We start from the raw sequence: 22,553 nt of genomic DNA, 5'->3' as shown, positions 1-22,553 counted from the left end.
TGGATGAGGGGGAGATGGATGGGATGGTGAGGATGAGGGGGAGGTGGATGAGATGGTGAGGATGAGGGGGAGATGGATGGGATGGTGAGGATGAGGGGGAGATGGATGGGATGGTGAGGATGAGGGGGAGATGGATGAGGGGGAGATTGATGAGGGGGAGATGGGTGGGATGGTGAGGATGAGGGGGAGATGGATGAGGGGGAGATGGATGAGGGGAAGATGGGTGGGATGGTGAGGATGAGCGGGAGATGGATGAGGGGGAGATGGATGGGATGGTCGAGGATGAGGGCATGGGTATGGATGAGGGGGAGATGGATGAGGGGGAGATGGATGGGATGGTGAGGATGAGGGGGAGATGGATGAGGGGGAGATGGATGAGGGGGAGATGCAGATGGATGAGGGGGAGATGGATGGGATGGTGAGGATGAGGGGGATATGGATGAGGGGGAGATGGATGAGGGGGAGATGGATGAGGGGGAGATGGAGATGGATGAGGGGGAGATGGATGGGATGGTGAGGATGAGGATGAGGGGGAGATGGATTAAGGGGAGATGGATGGGATGGGGAGGATGAGGAGGACATGGATGGAATGGTGAGGATGAGGGGGAGATGGATGGGATGGTGAGGATGAGGGGGAGATGGATGAGATGGTGAGGATGAGGGGGAGATGGATGAGATGGTGAGGATGAGGGGGAGATGGATGGGATGGTGAGGATGAGTGGGAGATGGATGAGGGGGAGATGGATGGGATTGTGAGGATGAGGGGGAGATGGATGAGGGGGAGATGGATGAGATGGTGAGGATGAGGGGGAGATGGATGAGATGGTGAGGATGAGGGGGAGATGGATGAGGGGGAGATGGATGAGGGGGAGATGGATGAGATGGTGAGGATGAGGGGGAGATGGATGAGATGGTGAGGATGAGGGGGAGATGGATGAGGGGGAGATGGATGGGATTGTGAGGATGAGGGGGAGATGGATGAGGGGGAGATGGATGGGGATGTCTGAGGTAACTGCCCAGGAGGACTCAGCAATGGTCTTTTCTGGATAAAGCTGAACACCGAGCTGGGATCTGGGGTCTGACATTATGACCGCCCTCTGGTCCCATTGGTGGTCCTCACATTGTGTACACAGAGAGGACAAGGCTTCTCCTGGGAGGTCCCAGACACTGTGACATTATTCTCAGGGACAACAAGGAGGATGTGAGACAGTGAGGAGGAGCAGAGAGTGACAGCAGGAGAGGAGGAGGGAGGAGGAGACGCTCAGGAGGTGTGAGGACTCCAACCAGACTCCTCCAGACACCAGAGGAGAGAGATGCAGCAGAGCCTGAGAGCTACAACCACCCAGAGCACCCAGCTCAGTCCGGGGTCCCCCAGCACCCAGGGGCCCTGACACCCTCTATGGCCTGAACCCCACAACCCAGCAGCATCTCCACCCTGCCCCCCCTCACCATGAGACTGCTGCCCCTCATCAGCTGCTACCTCTGCATCCTGCCAGGTGAGTGACTACTGAGCTGTGCGGTGTTACATAGGACTGCAGGTCACATCTACTACATTATCTGTACTCGAGTTATCACTGTTATCTGTGGTGTTACATAGGACTGCAGGTCACATCTATACATTATCTGTACTCAGAGAGTTATCACTGTTATCTGTGGTGTTACATAGGACTGCAGGTCACATCTATACATTATCTGTACTCAGAGAGTTATCACTGTTATCTGTGGTGTTACATAGGACTGCAGGTCACATCTATATATTATCTGTACTCAGAGAGTTATCACTGTTATCTATGGTGTTACATAGGACTGCAGGTCACATCTATACATTATCTGTACTCAGAGAGTTATCACTGTTATCTGTGGTGTTACATAGGACTGCAGGTCACATCTACTACATTATCTGTACTCAGAGAGTTATCACTGTTATCTGTGGTGTTACATAGGACTGCAGGTCACATCTATACATTATCTGTACTCAGAGAGTTATCACTGTGTTATCTGTGGTGTTACATAGGACTGCAGGTCACATCTATACATTATCTGTACTCAGAGAGTTATCACTGTTATCTGTGGTGTTACATAGGACTGCAGGTCACATCTATACATTATCTGTACTCAGAGAGTTATCACTGTGTTATCTGTGGTGTTACATAGGACTGCAGGTCACATCTATACATTATCTGTAGTCAGAGAGTTATCACTGTGTTATCTGTGGTGTTACATAGGACTGCAGGTCACATCTATACATTATCTGTACTCAGAGAGTTATCACTGTTATCTGTGGTGTTACATAGGACTGCAGGTCACATCTATACATTATCTGTACTCAGAGAGTTATCACTGTTATCTGTGGTGTTACATAGGACTGCAGGTCACATCTATACATTATCTGTACTCAGAGAGTTATCACTGTGTTATCTGTGGTGTTACATAGGACTGCAGGTCACATCTATACATTATCTGTACTCAGAGAGTTATCACTGTTATCTGTGGTGTTACATAGGACTGCAGGTCACATCTATACATTATCTGTACTCAGAGAGTTATCACTGTTATCTGTGGTGTTACATAGGACTGCAGGTCACATCTATACATTATCTGTACTCAGAGAGTTATCACTGTTATCTGTGGTGTTACATAGGACTGCAGGTCACATCTATACATTATCTGTACTCAGAGAGATATCACTGTTATCTGTGGTGTTACATAGGACTGCAGGTCACATCTATACATTATCTGTACTCAGAGAGTTATCACTGTGTTATCTGTGGTGTTACATAGGACTGCAGGTCACATCTATACATTATCTGTACTCAGAGAGTTATCACTGTGTTATCTGTGGTGTTACATAGGACTGCAGGTCACATCTATACATTATCTGTACTCAGAGAGTTATCACTGTTATCTGTGGTGTTACATAGGACTGCAGGTCACATCTACTACATTATCTGTACTCAGAGAGTTATCACTGTTATCTGTGGTGTTACATAGGACTGCAGGTCACATCTACTACATTATCTGTACTCAGAGAGTTATCACTGTGTTATCTGTGGTGTTACATAGGACTGCAGGTCACATCTATACATTATCTGTACTCAGAGAGTTATCACTGTTATCTGTGGTGTTACATAGGACTGCAGGTCACATCTATACATTATCTGTACTCAGAGAGTTATCACTGTGTTATCTGTGGTGTTACATGGGACTGCAGGTCACATCTATACATTATCTGTACTCAGAGAGTTATCACTGTGTTATCTGTGGTGTTACATAGGACTGCAGGTCACATCTATACATTATCTGTACTCAGAGATATCACTGTTATCTGTGGTGTTACATAGGACTGCAGGTCACATCTACTACATTATCTGTACTCAGAGAGTTATCACTGTTATCTGTGGTGTTACATAGGACTGCAGGTCACATCTATATATTATCTGTACTCAGAGAGTTATCACTGTGTTATCTGTCGTGTTACATAGGACTGCAGGTCACATCTATACATTATCTGTACTCAGAGAGTTATCACTGTTATCTGTGGTGTTACATAGGACTGCAGGTCACATCTATACATTATCTGTACTCAGAGAGTTATCACTGTTATCTGTGGTGTTACATAGGACTGCAGGTCACATCTATACATTATCTGTACTCAGAGAGTTATCACTGTGTTATCTGTGGTGTTACATAGGACTGCAGGTCACATCTATACATTATCTGTACTCAGAGAGTTATCACTGTGTTATATGTGGTGTTACATAGGACTGCAGGTCACATCTATACATTATCTGTACTCAGAGAGATATCACTGTTATCTGTGGTGTTACATAGGACTGCAGGTCACATCTACTACATTATCTGTACTCAGAGAGTTATCACTGTTATCTGTAGTGTTACATAGGACTGCAGGTCACATCTATACATTATCTGTACTCAGAGAGTTATCACTGTTATCTGTGGTGTTACATAGGACTGCAGGTCACATCTATACATTATCTGTACTCAGAGAGTTATCACTGTGTTATCTGTGGTGTTACATAGGACTGCAAGTCAAATCTATACATTTTCTGTACTCAGAGAGTTATCACTGTGTTATCTGTGGTGTTACATAGGACTGCAGGTCACATCTATACATTATCTGTACTCAGAGAGTTATCACTGTGTTATCTGTGGTGTTACATAGGACTGCAGGTCACATCTATACATTATCTGTACTCAGAGAGTTATCACTGTGTTATATGTGGTGTTACATAGGACTGCAGGTCACATCTATACATTATCTGTACTCAGAGAGATATCACTGTTATCTGTGGTGTTACATAGGACTGCAGGTCACATCTATACATTATCTGTACTCAGAGAGTTATCACTGTTATCTGTGGGGTTACATAGGACTGCAGGTGACATCTACTACATTATCTGTACTCAGAGAGTTATCACTGTGTTATCTGTGGTGTTACATAGGACTGCAGGTCACATCTATACATTATCTGTACTCAGAGAGTTATCACTGTGTTATCTGTGGTGTTACATAGGACTGCAGGTCACATCTATACATTATCTGTACTCAGAGAGTTATCACTGTTATCTGTGGTGTTACATAGGACTGCAGGTCACATCTATACATTATCTGTAGTCAGAGAGTTATCACTGTTATCTGTGGTGTTACATAGGACTGCAGGTCACATCTATTACATTATCTGTACTCAGAGAGTTATCACTGTTATCTGTGGTGTTACATAGGACTGCAGGTCACATCTATATATTATCTGTACTCAGAGAGTTATCACTGTGTTATCTGTGGTGTTACATAGGACTGCAGGTCACATCTATACATTATCTGTACTCAGAGAGTTATCACTGTTATCTGTGGTGTTACATAGGACTGCAGGTGACATCTATACATTATCTGTACTCAGAGAGTTATCACTGTTATCTGTGGTGTTACATAGGACTGCAGGTGACATCTATACATTATCTGTACTCAGAGAGTTATCACTGTTATCTGTGGTGTTACATAGGACTGCAGGTCTCATCTATATCTGTAATATTTCTGATACTGGCCCTTTAAGTATGGAGAATCTTCAGAACCTCTTGCGGTGCCCGTTACCTCTCAGGTATATGTCTCCCCTTCCTGTATATAGTACCAGGTGGGTATGGGGACAGGATGGGGGTCTCGCTGTCCCTCAGGGTGGGGATCGGGGTCACCTTTCTCTTCTGACACCTGTAACAGATCCCCCTGAAGAATCTCCCGGCTCGGGTGTCCTGGGATCCTACAATCGCCCCTGACATCTCTGAATTAGTTGTAATTCAATCGAGCGCGTCCGCCGTCCTCCATGTCTGCCAGAGCCGTCCTGATCTGTAAGTGAGAGAGCTGATCCGCACACGAGAGGTGCCCCGCCGGGGAAGGGGGCTGCTCTCCAGATTTGTCTATAGGAGCCCCCCATATGCCAGGGTCACCCAGCTGTGTCTATAGGAGCCCCCCATATACCAGGGGTCACCCATATGTGTCTATCGGAGCCCCCCATATACCAGGGGTCACCCAACTGTGTCTATAGGAGCCCCCCATATACCATGGTCACCCATATGTGTCTATAGGAGCCCCCCATATGCCAGGGTCACCCATATGTGTCTATAGGAGCCCCCCATATACCAGGGGTCACCCAACTGTGTCTATAGGAGCCCCCCATATACCAGGGTCACCCATATGTGTCTATAGGAGCCCCCATATGCCAGGGTCACCCAGCTGTGTCTATCGGAGCCCCCCATATACCAGGGGTCACCCAACTGTGTCTATAGGAGCCCCCCATATACCAGGGGTCACCCAACTGTGTCTGTAGGAGCCCCCCATATACCAGGGTCACCCATATGTGTCTTTAGGAGCCCCCCATATGCCAGGGTCACCCAGCTGTGTCTATAGGAGCCCCCCCATATACCAGGGTCACCCAGCTGTGTCTATAGGAGCCCCCCATATGCCAGGGTCACCCAGCTGTGTCTATAGGAGCCCCCCATATACCAGGGGTCACCCAACTGTGTCTATAGAAGCCCCCCATATGCCAGGGTCACCCAGCTGTGTCTATAGGAGCCCCCATATACCAGGGGTCACCCAGCTGTGTCTATCGGAGCCCCCCATATACCAGGGGTCACCCAGCTGTGTCTATCGGAGTCCCCCATATACCAGGGTCACCCAGCTGTGTCTATAGGAGCCCCCCATATACCAGGGTCACCCAGCTGTGTCTATAGGAGCCCCCCCATATACCAGGGTCACCCAGCTTTGTCTATAGGAGCCCCCCATATACCAGGGGTCACCCATATGTGTCTATTGGAGCCCCCATATACCAGGGTCACCCAGCTGTGTCTATAGGAGCCCCCCATATATCAGGGGTTACCCAGCTGTGTCTTTCGGAGCCCCCCATATACCAGGGTCACCCAGATGTGTCTATAGGAGCCCCCATATACCAGGGGTCACCCATATGTGTCTATAGGAGCCCCCCATATACCAGGGGTCACCCATATGTGTCTATAGGAGCCCCCCATATACCAGGGGTCACCCAACTGTGTCTATAGGGGTCCCCCATATACCTGGGGTCAACCAGCTGTGTCTATCGGAGCCCCCATATACCAGGGGTCACCCAGCTGTGTCTATAGGAGTCCCCCATATACCAGGGTCACCCATATGTGTCTATCGGAGCCTCCATATACCAGGGGTCACCCATATGTGTCTATAGGAGCCTCCATATACCATGGGTCATCCAACTGTATCTATCAGAGCCCCCCATATACCGGGGGTCATCCAGCTGTGTCTATCGGAGCCCCCCATATACCAGGGTCACCCATATGTGGCTATAGGAACCCCCCATATACCAGGGTCACCCAGCTGTGTCTATAGGAGCCCCCCATATACCAGGGGTCACCCAGCTGTGTCTATAGGAGCCCCCCATATACCAAGGGTCACCCATATGTGTCTATATGAGCCCCCCATATACCAGGGTCACCCAGCTGTGTCTATGTGAGCCCCCCATATACCAGGGTCACCCAGCTGTGTCTATAGGAGCCCCCCATATACCAGGGTCACCCATATGTGTCTATATGAGCCCCCATATACCAGGGGTCACCCATATGTGTCTATCGGAGCCCCCCTATACCAGGGGTCACCCATATGTCTCTATAGGAGCCCCCCATATACCAGGGGTCACCCAACTGTGTCTATCAGAGCCCCCCATATACCGGGGGTCATCCAGCTGTGTCTATCGGAGCCCCCCATATACCAGGGTCACCCATATGTGGCTATAGGAGCCCCCCATATACCAGGGTCACCCAGCTGTGTCTATAGGAGCCCCCCATATACCAGGGGTCACCCAGCTGTGTCTATAGGAGCCCCCCATATACCAAGGGTCACCCATATGTGTCTATATGAGCCCCCCATATACCAGGGTCACCCAGCTGTGTCTATATGAGCCCCCCATATACCAGGGTCACCCAGCTGTGTCTATAGGAGCCCCCCATATACCAGGGTCACCCATATGTGTCTATATGAGCCCCCATATACCAGGAGTCACCCATATGTGTCTATCGGAGCCCCCCCCATATACCAGGGTCACCCAGCTGTGTCTATAGGAGACCCCATATACCAGGGGTCACCCATATGTGTCTATCGGAGCCCCCATATACCAGGGGTCACCCATATGTCTCTATCGGAGCCCCTCATATACCAGGGGTCACCCATATGTGTCTATCGGAGCCCCCCATATGCCAGGGGTCACCCATATGTGTCTATCGGAGCCCCCCATATACCAGGGGTCACCCATATGTATCTATAGGAGCCCCCCCATATACCAGGGGTCACCCATATGTGTCTATCGGAGCCCCCCCATATACCAGGGTCATCCAGCTGTGTCTATCGGAGCCCCCCCATATACCAGGGGTCACCCAACTGTGTCTATAGGAGCCCCCCCATATACCAGGGGTCATCCAGCTGTGTTTGCAGGAGTGCCCCATATACCAGGTTGACCCATGTACCAGGGGTCACCCAGCTGTGTCTATAGGAGCCCCCCATATACCAGGGTCACCCAGCTGTGTCTATATAAGCCCCCCCATATACCAAGGTCACCCAGCTGTGTCTATAGGAGCCCCCCCATATACTAGGGTCACCCAGCTGTGTCTATAGGAGCCCCCCATATATCAGGGTCACCCAGCTGTGTCTATATAAGCCCCCCCATATACCAGGGTCACCCAACTGTGTCTATAGGAGCCCCCCCATGTACCAGGGGTCACCCAGCTGTGTCTATAGGAGTCCCCCATATACCAGGGGTCACTCATATGTGTCTGTAGGAGCCCCCATATACCAGGGGTCACCCAGCTGTGTCTATAGGAGCCCCCCATATACAAGGGGTCACCCAACTGTGTCTATAGGAGTCCCCCATATACCAGGGTCACCCAGCTGTGTCTATAGGAGCCCCCCATATACCAGGGGTCACCCAACTGTGTCTATAGGAGTCCCCCATATATCAGGGTCACCCAGCTGTGTCTATAGGATTCCCCCATATACCAGGGTCACCCAGCTGTGTCTATAGGAGTCCCCCATATACCAGGGTCACCCAGCTGTGTCTATAGGAGCCCCCCATATACCAGGGTCATCCAGCTGTGTCTATAGGAGCCCCCTATATATCAGGGGTCACCCATATGTGTCTATACGAGCCCCCCATATACCAGGGGTCACCCATATGTGTCTATAGGAGTCCCCATATACCAGGGGTCATCCATATGTGTCTCTAGGAACCCCCGTATACCAGGGGTCACCCATATGTGTTTATAGAAGCCCCCCGTATACCAGGGGTCACTCAGTTGTCTCTATAGGCGCCCCCCATATACCATGGGTCACCCGTATGTGTCTATAGGAGCCCCCATATACCAAGGGTCACCCATATGTGTCTATAGGAGCCCCCCATATACCAGGGTCACCCAGCTGTGTCTATAGGAGCCCCCCCCATATACCATGGTCACCCAGCTGTGTCTATAGGAGCCCCCCCATATACCAAGGTCACCCAGCTGTGTCTATAGGAGCCCCCCCATATACCAGGGTCACCCAGCTGTGTCTATAGGAGCCCCCCCCCCATATACCAGGGTCACCCAACTGTGTCTATAAGAGCCCCCAATATACCAGGGGTCATCCAGCTGTGTTTGCAGGAGTCCCCCATATACCAGGTTGACCCATGTACCAGGGGTCACCCAGATGTGTCTATAGGAGCCCCATATACAAGGGGTCACCCATATGTGTTTATAGGAGTCCCCCATATACCAGGGGTCACCCAGCTGTGTCTATAGGAGCCCCCCATATAGCAGGGGTCACTCATATGTGTCTATAGGAGCCCCCCATATACCAGGGGTCACCCCTATGTGTCTGTAGGAGCCCCCATATACCAGGGGTCACCCAGCTGTGTCTATAGGAGCCCCCATATACAAGGGGTCACCCAACTGTGTCTATAGGAGTCCCCCATATACCAGGGTCACCCAGCTGTGTCTATAGGAGTCCCCCATATACCAGGGTCACCCAGCTGTGTCTATAGGAGTCCCCCATATACCAGGGGTCACCCATATGTGTCTATAGGAGTCCCCATATACCAGGGGTCATCCATATGTGTCTCTAGGAACCCCCATATACCAGGGGTCACCCATATGTGTCTATAGAAGTCCCCTATACCAGGGGTCCCCCATATGTGTTTATAGGAGCCCCCCATATGCCAGGGGTCACCCAGTTGTCTCTATAGGAGCCCCCATATACCATGGGTCACCTGTATGTGTCTATAGGAGCCCCCATATACGAAGGGTCACCCATATGTTTCTATAGGAGCCCCCCATATACCAGGGGTCACCCATATGTGTCTATAGGAGCCCCCCATATACCAGGGTCACCCAGCTGTGGCTATAGGAGTCCCAATATACCAGGGGTCACCCATATGTGTCTATTTGAGCCCCCCATATACCAGGGTCACCCAGGTGTATCTGTAGGAGCCCCCCATATAGCAGGGGTCACTCATATGTGTCTATAGGAGCCCCCCATATACCAGGGGTCAGCCATATGTGTCTGTAGGGGCCCCCATATACCAGGGGTCACCCAGCTGTGTCTATAGGAGCCCCCCATATACCAGGGGTCACCCAACTGTGTCTATAGGAGTCCCCCATATTCCAGGGTCACCCAGCTGTGTCTATAGGAGTCCCCCATATACCAGGGGTCACCCAGCTGTGTCTATAGGAGCCCCCATATACCAGGGTCACCCACACGTGTCTATAGGAGTCCCCCATCTATAAGGATCACCCAGCTGTGTATATAGGAGCCCCCCATATACTAGGGGTCATCTATATGTGTCTATAGGAGGCCCCCCATATGCAACGGGTCACCCATATGTGTCTATAGGAGCCCCCCATATACCAGGGGTCACCCAGCTGTGTCTATAGGAGTCCCCCATATACCAGGGGTCACCCATCTGTGTCTATAGGAGCCCCCCATATACCAGGGGTCACCCAACTGTGTCTATAGGAGTCCCCATATACCAGGGGTCACCCAGCTGTGTCTATAGGAGCCCCCCATATACCAGGCGTCACCTAACTGTGTCTATAGGAGCCCCCATATACCAGGGGTCACCCAACTGTGTCTATAGGAGTCCCCCATATACCAGGGGTCACCCAGCTGTCCACAGGACCCAAATCAGCAGGTACCTCTCTCTTGTGCAGCCATCTCTACCCTCATTGAGTCAGTCTTTACTGTACTGCTGACATTCTATACCTCCCACATGATCAGTACACTACTCTCCTGAAATACTCTGTATGGCTGTGGACCCTGCTCCTCCACTATATAACTCTCACCCTGTGACCTCCACATGATCGGCACACTCCTCTCCTGAAATACTCTGTGCTGCTGTGGACCCTGCTCCTGCACTATATAACTCTCACCCTGTGACCTCCCACATGATCAGCACACTCCTCTCCTAAAATACTCTGTGCTGCTGTGGATCCTGCTCCTCCACTATATAACTCTCACCCTGTGACCTCCCACATGATCAGCACACTACTCTCCTGAAATACTCTGTGCTGCTGTGGACCCTGCTCCTCCACTATATAACTCTCACCCTGTGATGTCCCCCACATGATCAATACACTGCTCTCCTGAAATATTCTGTACTGCTGTGGACCCTGCTCCTCCACTATATAACTCTCACCCTGTGATGTCCCCCACATGATCAGTACACTCCTCTCCTGAAATATTCTGTACTGCTGTGGACCCTGCTCCTGCACTATATAACTATCATGCTGTGACTTCCACATGATCAGCGCACTCCTCTCCTGAAATACTCTGTACTGCTGTGGACCTGAAATACTCTGTTCTGCTGTGGACCCTGCTCCTCCACTATATAACTATCACCCTGTGACCTCCACATGATCATTACACTCCTCTCCTGAAATACTCTGTACTGCTGTGGACCCTGCTCCTCCACTATATAACCCTCACCCTGTGACCTCCTACATGATCAGTGCACTCCTCTCTTGAAATACTCTGTACTGCTGTGGACCTGAAATACTCTGTGCTGCTGTGGACCCTGCTCCTCCACTATATAACTCTCACCCTGTGACCTCCCACATGATCAGTACACTCCTCTCCTGAAATACTCTGTGCTGCTGTGGACCCTGCTCCTCCACTATATAACTCTCACCCTGTGACCTCCCACATGATCAGCACACTCCTCTCCTGAAATACTCTGTGCTTCTGTGGACCCTGCTCCTCCACTATTTGCCTCTCCCATGTCTCACAGCTGCATTCACACAGGAGCGAGGGCTGACTCAGATCCAGATCACTCAGGAGTGCCCCCCCCACCCCGGCCCCATCTATAGATCTGCAGCTCTGTCACATGACAAATCAGAAGAATGAAAACATCAGACATGAAAAGTTACTGAATACACAGCTGAGCGGCTGGGGATATAGTGGCCCTAAGTGCCAGGGATGGAGGGGCCCCTAGGTGTGGGAATATAGGGCCCAAGGTGTCAGGGATTGGGGCCCCTATGTGCTGGGGATGGGGGAGCTCTGGGTGCTCAGGATTGGGGGTCTCTTGTTGATAGGGATGGGGGTCCTTAGCTGCTGAGATTCCCATCCCACAGCTACTCCTGATACTTCTCACAGCTGAGGCTTGGTTACAGTTGTATCTGATACTCTTGGCAGCCTGGACTGATACATTGTAACATATTGTCTGTATAATAGAGATCTGTGCCGCTGAGATATTACCAGCATTCTCTGGACTGGATACAATTGAACAGTCGGCCACATATGGACTTATTGACAGATTTTCAGCCTCTGTACACCATCAGTCAAGTTTCCATTCATGACAGGAAGCAGAGGATTGGAGAATGCAGAGATTTTCAGCAGCTCCTCCTTGGTATCTGCCAAATGAAATTTATATAGCTGAACATGATAATGTTATATAACTTTGCAATGTGAAGTGCAATCTTTGCTGAGCACATACCTGTCTCTCTCCAGGCAGGAAGTCCAGGAGATCTTATTACACTAATGACTAGCGTATACTGTAGACCGACAATTCACACTCTCTTCTCCCCAGCTCAGAGAGCTGACTGCTTCAGTGTGCCGTGTTTGAGTGTCCCTGATTGGCTGGAGGTCAAACCCCCCCCCTTCTCACTCTACATCAGCCCCTCCCTGCAGCTCACACAGGAAACTAGCCCAGTGTGTGGAGTTTTTTTGCTGACTCAACAGGATTTTCAAAGGCTGTTTATGGGGGCTATGGGGGTCCGATAACAGTCAGATGCAGTTATAAGGGGTGCGGCTCCCTTTAAGTGGGTCACATTGTATCAGCCATTTACAGTCAGATGCAATAACAATGGGTGTGGCCCCTTTAAGAGTGTCGCATTGTATCTTCAGCTTACAGTCAGACGCAATAATAAGGGGTGTGTCCCCCTTTAAGTGTGTAACATTGTATCAGCCGCTTACAGTCAGATGCAATAATAATGAGTGTGGTCCCATTAAGTGTGTAACATTGTACAGTGATCCCTCAACATACGATGGTAATTCGTTCCAAACGAGCCATCGTTTGTCGAATCCATCGTATGTTTAGGGATTCGTGCAATGTAAAGTATAGGAAGCTGTACTCACCTGTCCCCGCCGCTCCCGATGGTGATCCCGGGCCTCCGCTGGGCTCTCTGCTGTCTTCTCCGGTCCTCCGCTGTCTTCTCCGGTCCTCTTCTGTCTTCTCCGGTCCTCCGCTGTCTTCTCCGGTCCTCCTCTGTCTTCTCCGGTCCTCTGCTGTCTTCTCCGGTCCTCTTCTGTCTTCTCCGGTCCTCTGCTGTCTTCTCCGGTCCTCTTCTGTCTTCTCCGGTCCTCTGCTGTCTTCTCCGGTTCTCCGCTGTCTTCTCCGGTTCTCCTCTGTCTTCTCCGGTCCTCCGCTGTCTTCTCCGGTCCTCTTCTGTCTTCTCCGGTCCTCTGCTGTCTTCTCCGGTCCTCCGCTGTCTTCTCCGGTCCTCCGCTGTCTTCTCCGGTCCTCCGCTGTCTTCTCCGGTCCTCTTCTGTCTTCTCCGGTCCTCTTCTGTCTTCTCCGGTCCTCTTCTGTCTTCCGCAACGCCTTACTGGGCCTGCATAGCGACGTCATTACGCCGCTGCGTACGCCATTCCTATTGGATGACGTGCGCAGCAGCATATTGACATCATCGGAGAGGGCCGAGAAGACACCGGAAGACCAGCGCTGGACCCGGAGGGCACCCCGGAGCATCGTGGAGGGGTAAGTAATACTTACCGCACCACACGGGGAACATTAAGCTGCTATCCGGCAGCAGCTTAAGCATTTGGCGCTGCCGGATAGCACTTAATGCGATGGCCATCGTAGGTCGGGGGGTCACTGTATCTGCTGCTTACAGTCAGACGCAATAATAAGGGGTGTGGCCCCTTTAAATGTGTCACATTGTATCTGCCGCTTACAGTCAGACGCAATAATAAGGGGTGTGGCCCCCTTTAAGTGTGTCACATTGTATCGGCCGCTTACAGTCAGGCGCAATAATAAGGGGTGCGGCCCCTTTAAGTGTGTCACATTGTATCTGCCACTTACAGTCAGACGCAATAATAAGGGGTGTGGCCCCCTTTAAGTGTGTCACATTGTATCTGCCACTTACAGTCAGACGCAATAATAAGGGGTGCGGCCCCTTTAAGTGTGTCACATTGTATCTGCCACTTAGTCAGGTGCAATAATAAGGGGTGCGGCCCCTTTAAGTGTGTCACATTGTATCTGCCACTTACAGTCAGACGCAATAATAAGGGGTGCGGCCCCTTTAAGTGTGTCACATTGTATCGGCCGCTTACAGTTAGATGCAATAATAAGGAACGTGGCCCCCGGGGTGTGGTCCCTTTAAGTGTCACACATTGTATCTGCGCTTCATTATCTTTTCTCTCTTTAATTAATTTCTTTTTAATTGGATTTGACTTTCCTGATATTGATGTAATCAGGGAGGATTATGTGAGATCAGCTGCTCTGTAATTAATCTGCTGTGAGCAGACAAGGCTCTAGAGCAGATTCTTCTAGAGCCTTGTCTGCTCACAGCATCCGCTGGTGTCTATATGGGGACGACTAATGGCAGTAGTGAAGAGGGGACACCTTTCGTTAAACCGCCCACCGGAAGTAAAGTGAGTAATATATATCAGTATATGAGTACAGTGTAGAGTAATATATATCAGTATATGAGTACAGTGTAGAGTAATATATATCAGTATATGAGTACAGTGTAGAGTAATATATATCAGTATATGAGTACAGTGTAGAGTAATATATATCAGTATATGAGTACAGCGTAGAGTAATATATATCAGTATATGAGTACAGTGTAGAGTAATATATATCAGTATATGAGTACAGTGTAGAGTAATATATATCAGTATATGAGTACAGTGTAGAGTAATATATATCAGTATATGAGTACAGTGTAGAGTAATATATATCAGTATATGAGTACAGTGTAGAGTAATATATATCAGTATATGAGTACAGTGTAGAGTAATATATATCAGTATATGAGTACAGTGTAGAGTAATATATATCAGTATATGAGTACAGTGTAGAGTAATATATATCAGTATATGAGTACAGTGTAGAGTAATATATATCAGTATATGAGTACAGTGTAGAGTAATATATATCAGTATATGAGTACAGCGTAGAGTAATATATATCAGTATATGAGTACAGCGTAGAGTAATATATATCAGTATATGAGTACAGTGTAGAGTAATATATATCAGTATATGAGTACAGTGTAGAGTAATATATATCAGTATATGAGTACAGTGTAGAGTAATATATATCAGTATATGAGTACAGTGTAGAGTAATATATATCAGTATATGAGTACAGCGTAGAGTAATATATATCAGTATATGAGTACAGCGTAGAGTAATATATATCAGTATATGAGTACAGTGTAGAGTAATATATATCAGTATATGAGTACAGTGTAGAGTAATATATATCAGTATATGAGTACAGTGTAGAGTAATATATATCAGTATATGAGTACAGTGTAGAGTAATATATATCAGTATATGAGTACAGTGTAGAGTAATATATATCAGTATATGAGTACAGTGTAGAGTAATATATATCAGTATATGAGTACAGTGTAGAGTAATATATATCAGTATATGAGTACAGCGTAGAGTAATATCTATCAGTATATGAGGACAGCGTAGAGTAAAATACAATAACGTCATATATTTGTTTACAGGGATAACCAAACAGCTTGAAGTAAAGGCATGTGTCCCATCAGCCATAACATTAATACCACCTCGTTATATTGTGTCTGTTACGCCGAGCGCTCCGGGTCCCCGCTCCTCCCCGGAGCGCTCGCTACACTCTCCTCACTGCAGCGCTCCGGTCAGATCCACTGACCCGGGGCGCTGCGATACCGCCTCCAGCCGGGATGCGATTCGCGATGCGGGTAGCGCCCGCTCGCGATGCGCACCCCGGCTCCCGTACCTGACTCGCTCTCCGTCGGTCCTGTCCCGGCGCGCGCGGCCCCGCTCCCTAGGGCGCGCGCGCGCCGGGTCTTTGCGATTTAAAGGGCCACTGCGCCGCTGATTGGCGCAGTGGTTCCAATTAGTGTGTTCACCTGTGCACTTCCCTATATCACCTCACTTCCCCTGCACTTCCTTGCCGGATCTTGTTGCCATCGTGCCAGTGAAAGCGTTTCCTTGTGTGTTCCTAGCCTGTGTTCCAGACCTCCTGCCGTTGCCCCTGACTACGATCCTTGCTGCCTGCCCCGACCTTCTGCTACGTCCGACCTTGCTTCTGTCTACTCCCTTGTACCGCGCCTATCTTCAGCAGTCAGAGAGGTTGAGCCGTTGCTAGTGGATACGACCTGGTCACTACCGCCGCAGCAAGACCATCCCGCTTTGCGGCGGGCTCTGGTGAAAACCAGTAGTGACTTAGAACCGATCCACTAGCACGGTCCACGCCAATCCCTCTCTGGCACAGAGGATCCACTACCTGCCAGCCGGCATCGTGACAGTAGATCCGGCCATGGATCCCGCTGAAGTACCTCTGCCAGTTGTCGCTGACCTCACCACGGTGGTCGCCCAGCAGTCACAACAGATAGCGCAACAAGGCCACCAGCTGTCTCAACTGACCGTGATGCTACAGCAGCTACTACCACAGCTTCAGCAATCATCTCCTCCGCCAGCTCCTGCACCTCCTCCGCAGCGAGTGGCCGCTTCAGGCCTACGACTATCCTTGCCGGATAAATTTGATGGGGACTCTAAGTTTTGCCGTGGCTTTCTTTCCCAATGTTCCCTGCACTTGGAGATGATGTCGGACCAGTTTCCTACTGAAAGGTCTAAGGTGGCTTTCGTAGTCAGCCTTCTGTCTGGAAAAGCCCTGTCTTGGGCCACACCGCTCTGGGACCGCAATGACCCCGTCACTGCCTCTGTACACTCCTTCTTCTCGGAAATTCGAAGTGTCTTTGAGGAACCTGCCCGAGCCTCTTCTGCTGAGACTGCCCTGTTGAACCTGGTCCAGGGTAATTCTTCCGTTGGCGAGTATGCCGTACAATTCCGTACTCTTGCTTCAGAATTATCCTGGAATAATGAGGCCCTCTGCGCGACCTTTAAAAAAGGCCTATCCAGCAACATTAAAGATGTTCTGGCCGCACGAGAAATTCCTGCTAACCTACATGAACTCATTCACCTAGCCACTCGCATTGACATGCGTTTTTCCGAAAGGCGTCAGGAGCTCCGCCAGGATATGGACTCTGTTCGCACGAGGCGTTTTTTCTCCCCGGCTCCTCTCTCCTCTGGTCCCCTGCAATCCGTTCCTGTGCCTCCCGCCGTGGAGGCTATGCAGGTCGACCGGTCTCGCCTGACACCTCAAGAGAGGACACGACGCCGCATGGAGAATCTCTGCCTGTACTGTGCCAGTACTGAACACTTCCTGAGAGATTGTCCTATCCGTCCTCCCCGCCTGGAAAGACGTACGCTGACTCCGCACAAAGGTGAGACAGTCCTTGATGTCTACTCTGCTTCTCCACGTCTTACTGTGCCTGTGCGGATATCTGCCTCTGCCTTCTCCTTCTCTACTATGGCCTTCTTGGATTCCGGATCTGCAGGAAATTTTATTTTGGCCTCTCTCGTCAACAGGTTCAACATCCCGGTGACCAGTCTCGCCAGACCCCTCTACATCAATTGTGTAAATAATGAAAGATTGGACTGTACCATACGTTTCCGCACGGAGCCCCTTCTAATGTGCATCGGATCTCATCACGAGAAGATTGAACTTTTGGTCCTCCCCAATTGCACTTCCGAAATTCTCCTTGGACTTCCCTGGCTTCAACTTCATTCTCCAACCCTGGATTGGTCCACTGGGGAGATCAAGAGTTGGGGGCCCTCTTGTTCCAAGGACTGCCTAAAACCGGTTCCCAGTAACCCTTGCCGTGACTCTGTGGTTCCTCCTGTAACCGGTCTCCCTAAGGCCTATATGGACTTTGCGGATGTTTTTTGCAAAAAACAAGCTGAGACTCTACCTCCTCACAGGCCTTATGATTGTCCTATTGACCTCCTCCCGGGCACTACTCCACCCCGGGGCAGAATTTATCCTCTGTCCGCCCCAGAGACTCTTGCCATGTCTGAATACGTCCAGGAAAATTTAAAAAAGGGCTTTATCCGTAAATCCTCCTCTCCTGCCGGAGCCGGATTTTTCTTTGTGTCCAAAAAAGATGGCTCTCTACGTCCTTGCATTGACTACCGCGGTCTTAATAAAATCACGGTAAAGAACCGCTACCCCCTACCCCTCATCTCTGAACTCTTTGATCGCCTCCAAGGTGCCCACATCTTTACCAAACTGGACTTAAGAGGTGCTTATAATCTCATCCGCATCAGAGAGGGGGATGAATGGAAAACGGCATTTAACACTAGAGATGGACACTTTGAGTATCTGGTTATGCCCTTTGGCCTGTGCAACGCCCCTGCCGTCTTCCAAGACTTTGTTAATGAAATTTTTCGTGATCTTTTATACTCCTGTGTTGTTGTATATCTGGACGATATCCTGATTTTTTCTGCCAATCTAGAAGAACACCGCCAGCATGTCCGTATGGTTCTTCAGAGACTTCGTGACAATCAACTTTATGCCAAGATAGAGAAATGTCTGTTTGAATGCCAATCTCTTCCTTTCCTAGGATACTTGGTCTCTGGCCAGGGACTACAAATGGATCCAGACAAACTCTCTGCCGTCTTAGATTGGCCACGCCCCTCCGGACTCCGTGCTATCCAACGTTTTTTGGGGTTCACCAATTATTACAGGCAATTTATTCCACATTTTTCTACCGTTGTGGCTCCTATCGTGGCTTTAACCAAAAAAAATGCCGATCCCAAGTCTTGGCCTCCTCAAGCGGAAGACGCCTTTAAACGGCTCAAGTCTGCCTTTTCTTCGGCTCCTGTGCTCTCCAGACCTGACCCATCTAAACCCTTCCTATTGGAGGTTGATGCCTCCTCAGTGGGAGCTGGAGCTGTCCTTCTACAAAAAAATTCTTCCGGGCATGCTGTTACTTGTGGTTTTTTTTCTAGGACCTTCTCTCCGGCGGAGAGGAACTACTCCATCGGGGATCGAGAGCTTCTAGCCATTAAATTAGCACTTGAGGAATGGAGGCATCTGCTGGAGGGATCAAGATTTCCAGTTATTATTTACACCGATCACAAGAACCTCTCCTACCTCCAGTCTGCCCAACGGCTGAATCCTCGCCAGGCCAGGTGGTCTCTGTTCTTTGCCCGATTTAATTTTGAAATTCACTTTCGGCCTGCCGATAAGAACATTAGGGCCGATGCTCTCTCTCGTTCCTCGGATGCTTCGGAAATTGAACTCTCTCCGCAACACATCATTCCTCCTGACTGTCTGATTTCCACTTCTCCTGCCTCCATCAGGCAAACTCCTCCAGGAAAAACCTTCGTTTCTCCACGCCAACGCCTCGGAATCCTCAAATGGGGTCACTCCTCCCATCTCGCAGGTCATGCAGGCATCAAGAAATCTGTGCAACTCATCTCTCGCTTCTATTGGTGGCCGACTCTGGAGACGGATGTCGTGGACTTTGTGCGAGCCTGCACTATCTGTGCCCGGGATAAGACTCCTCGCCAGAAGCCCGCTGGTTTTCTTCATCCTCTGCCTGTCCCCGAACAACCTTGGTCTCTGATTGGTATGGATTTTATTACTGACTTACCCCCTTCCCGTGGCAACACTGTTATTTGGGTGGTCGTTGATTGATTCTCCAAAATGGCACATTTCATCCCTCTTCCTGGTCTTCCTTCAGCGCCTCAGTTGGCTAAACAATTTTTTGTACACATTTTTCGTCTTCACGGGTTGCCTATGCAGATCGTCTCGGATAGAGGCGTCCAATTCGTGTCTAAATTCTGGAGGGCTCTCTGTAAACAACTCAAGATTAAATTAAACTTTTCTTCTGCATATCATCCTCAATCCAATGGACAAGTAGAAAGAATTAACCAGGTCTTGGGTGATTATTTACGACATTTTGTTTCCTCCCGCCAGGATGACTGGGCAGATCTTCTACCATGGGCCGAATTCTCGTATAACTTCAGAGTCTCTGAATCTTCCTCCAAATCCCCATTTTTCGTGGTGTACGGCCGTCACCCTCTTCCCCCCCTCCCTACCCCCTTGCCCTCTGGTCTGCCCGCTGTGGATGAAATTTCTCGTGATCTTTCCATCATATGGAGAGAGACCCAAAATTCTCTCTTACAGGCTTCATCACGCATGAAGAAGTTCGCGGATAAGAAAAGAAGAGCTCCTCCCATTTTTTCTCCTGGAGACAAGGTATGGCTCTCCGCTAAATATGTCCGCTTCCGTGTCCCTAGCTACAAGTTGGGACCACGCTATCTTGGTCCTTTCAAAATTTTGTGCCAGATTAATCCTGTCTCTTACAAACTTCTTCTTCCTCCTTCTCTTCGTATTCCTAATGCCTTTCACGTTTCTCTTCTTAAGCCACTTATCATCAACCGTTTCTCTCCCAAATTTGTTTCCCCCACTCCTGTTTCCGGCTCCTCGGACATCTTCTCCGTCAAAGAGATTCTGGCATCCAAAAAGGTCAGAGGGAAAAATTTTTTTTTAGTTGATTGGGAGGGTTGTGGTCCAGAAGAGAGATCCTGGGAACCTGAGGACAATATCCTAGACAAAAGTCTGCTCCTCAGGTTCTCAGGCTCTAAGAAGAGGGGGAGACCCAAGGGGGGGGGTACTGTTACGCCGAGCGCTCCGGGTCCCCGCTCCTCCCCGGAGCGCTCGCTACACTCTCCTCACTGCAGCGCTCCGGTCAGATCCACTGACCCGGGGCGCTGCGATACCGCCTCCAGCCGGAATGCGATTCGCGATGCGGGTAGCGCCCGCTCGCGATGCGCACCCCGGCTCCCGTACCTGACTCGCTCTCCGTCGGTCCTGTCCCGGCGCGCGCGGCCCCGCTCCCTAGGGCGCGCGCGCGCCGGGTCTTTGCGATTTAAAGGGCCACTGCGCCGCTGATTGGCGCAGTGGTTCCAATTAGTGTGTTCACCTGTGCACTTCCCTATATCACCTCACTTCCCCTGCACTTCCTTGCCGGATCTTGTTGCCATCGTGCCAGTGAAAGCGTTTCCTTGTGTGTTCCTAGCCTGTGTTCCAGACCTCCTGCCGTTGCCCCTGACTACGATCCTTGCTGCCTGCCCCGACCTTCTGCTACGTCCGACCTTGCTTCTGTCTACTCCCTTGTACCGCGCCTATCTTCAGCAGTCAGAGAGGTTGAGCCGTTGCTAGTGGATACGACCTGGTCACTACCGCCGCAGCAAGACCATCCCGCTTTGCGGCGGGCTCTGGTGAAAACCAGTAGTGACTTAGAACCGGTCCACTAGCACGGTCCACGCCAATCCCTCTCTGGCACAGAGGATCCACTACCTGCCAGCCGGCATCGTGACAGTGTCCCATCCATAACATTAATACCACCGCCTAATATTGTGTCCCATCATCCATACCAACTCCTTATATTGTGTCCCATCAGCCATAACATTAATACCACCGCCTAATATTGTGTCCCATCATTCATAACATTAATACCACCGCCTAATATTGTGTCCCATCATTCATAACATTAATACCACCGCCTGATATTGTGTCCCATCAGCCATAACATTAATACCACCGCCTAATATTGTGTCCCATCATTCATAACATTAATACCACCCGCCTAATATTGTGTCCCATCATTCATAACATTAATACCACCGCCTGATATTGTGTCCCATCAGCCATAACATTAATACCACCGCCTAATATTGTGTCCCATCAGCCATAACATTAATACCACTGCCTAATATTGTGTCCCATCAGCCATAACATTAATACCACCGCCTAATATTGTGTCCCATCATCCATAACATTAATACCACCGCCTAATATTGTGTCCCATCATCCATAACATTAATACCACCGCCTAATATTGTGTCCCATCATCCATAACATTAACCTCTTAAGGACTCATGGCGTACCTGTACGCCCCGAGCCTGGTCCCGGTGTGAAAAACACACCGGGTCGGTCCCGGCTGCTAATCATAGCCGGGACCTTGGGCTAACAGTCCACGGCATCGATCGTTGTGCCGCCTGCTGTTAACCCTTCAGACGCAGTGATCAAAGTTCACCGCCGCATCTGAAAACGAAAGTAAACGCTTCACGGCAGCTCAGTCGGGCTGATCGGGACATCTCAATAAAATCGCGATGTTCCGATCAGCTGGGACGCAGGCGGAGGTCTCCTTACCTGTCTCCGCAGTGTCCGATCCTCGATTGATTGCTCCAAGCCTGAGCTACAGGCTTAAGCAATCGAGCCCCTATCTGACTGATCCGTGCAAAGCTATGGCTTTGCAGTAATCAGCATAGGAGATCAGTGTGTGCAGTGTTATAGGTCCCTATGGGATAACAATGATCAGTATAAGAGATCAGTGTGTGCAGTGTTATAGGTCCCTATGGGATAACAATGATCAGTATAAGAGATCAGTGTGTGCAG

The 22,553-nt window shown here is 49.5% G+C and overlaps 1 protein-coding gene across 1 annotated transcript in view; it reads left to right on the top strand.

Moving 5' to 3' along the window:
• Positions 1–1,266: 1,266 nt before the first annotated feature.
• The window catches only part of CHRNA9 (cholinergic receptor nicotinic alpha 9 subunit), a 61,843-nt gene continuing 40,556 nt past the window's right edge, over positions 1,267–22,553 (top strand). Inside the window, exon 1 of the mRNA XM_056553738.1 lies at positions 1,267–1,496. Within this exon, the coding sequence (XP_056409713.1) occupies positions 1,451–1,496 (46 nt within the window). The 5' untranslated portion in view covers positions 1,267–1,450. The remainder of the gene's footprint in view (positions 1,497–22,553) is intronic.

This window comes from Hyla sarda, unplaced genomic scaffold (assembly GCF_029499605.1).
Source record: "Hyla sarda isolate aHylSar1 unplaced genomic scaffold, aHylSar1.hap1 scaffold_375, whole genome shotgun sequence".
Classification (NCBI taxonomy): Eukaryota; Metazoa; Chordata; class Amphibia; order Anura; family Hylidae; genus Hyla; species Hyla sarda.
This window is presented reverse-complemented; position numbering and strand designations above follow the sequence as displayed.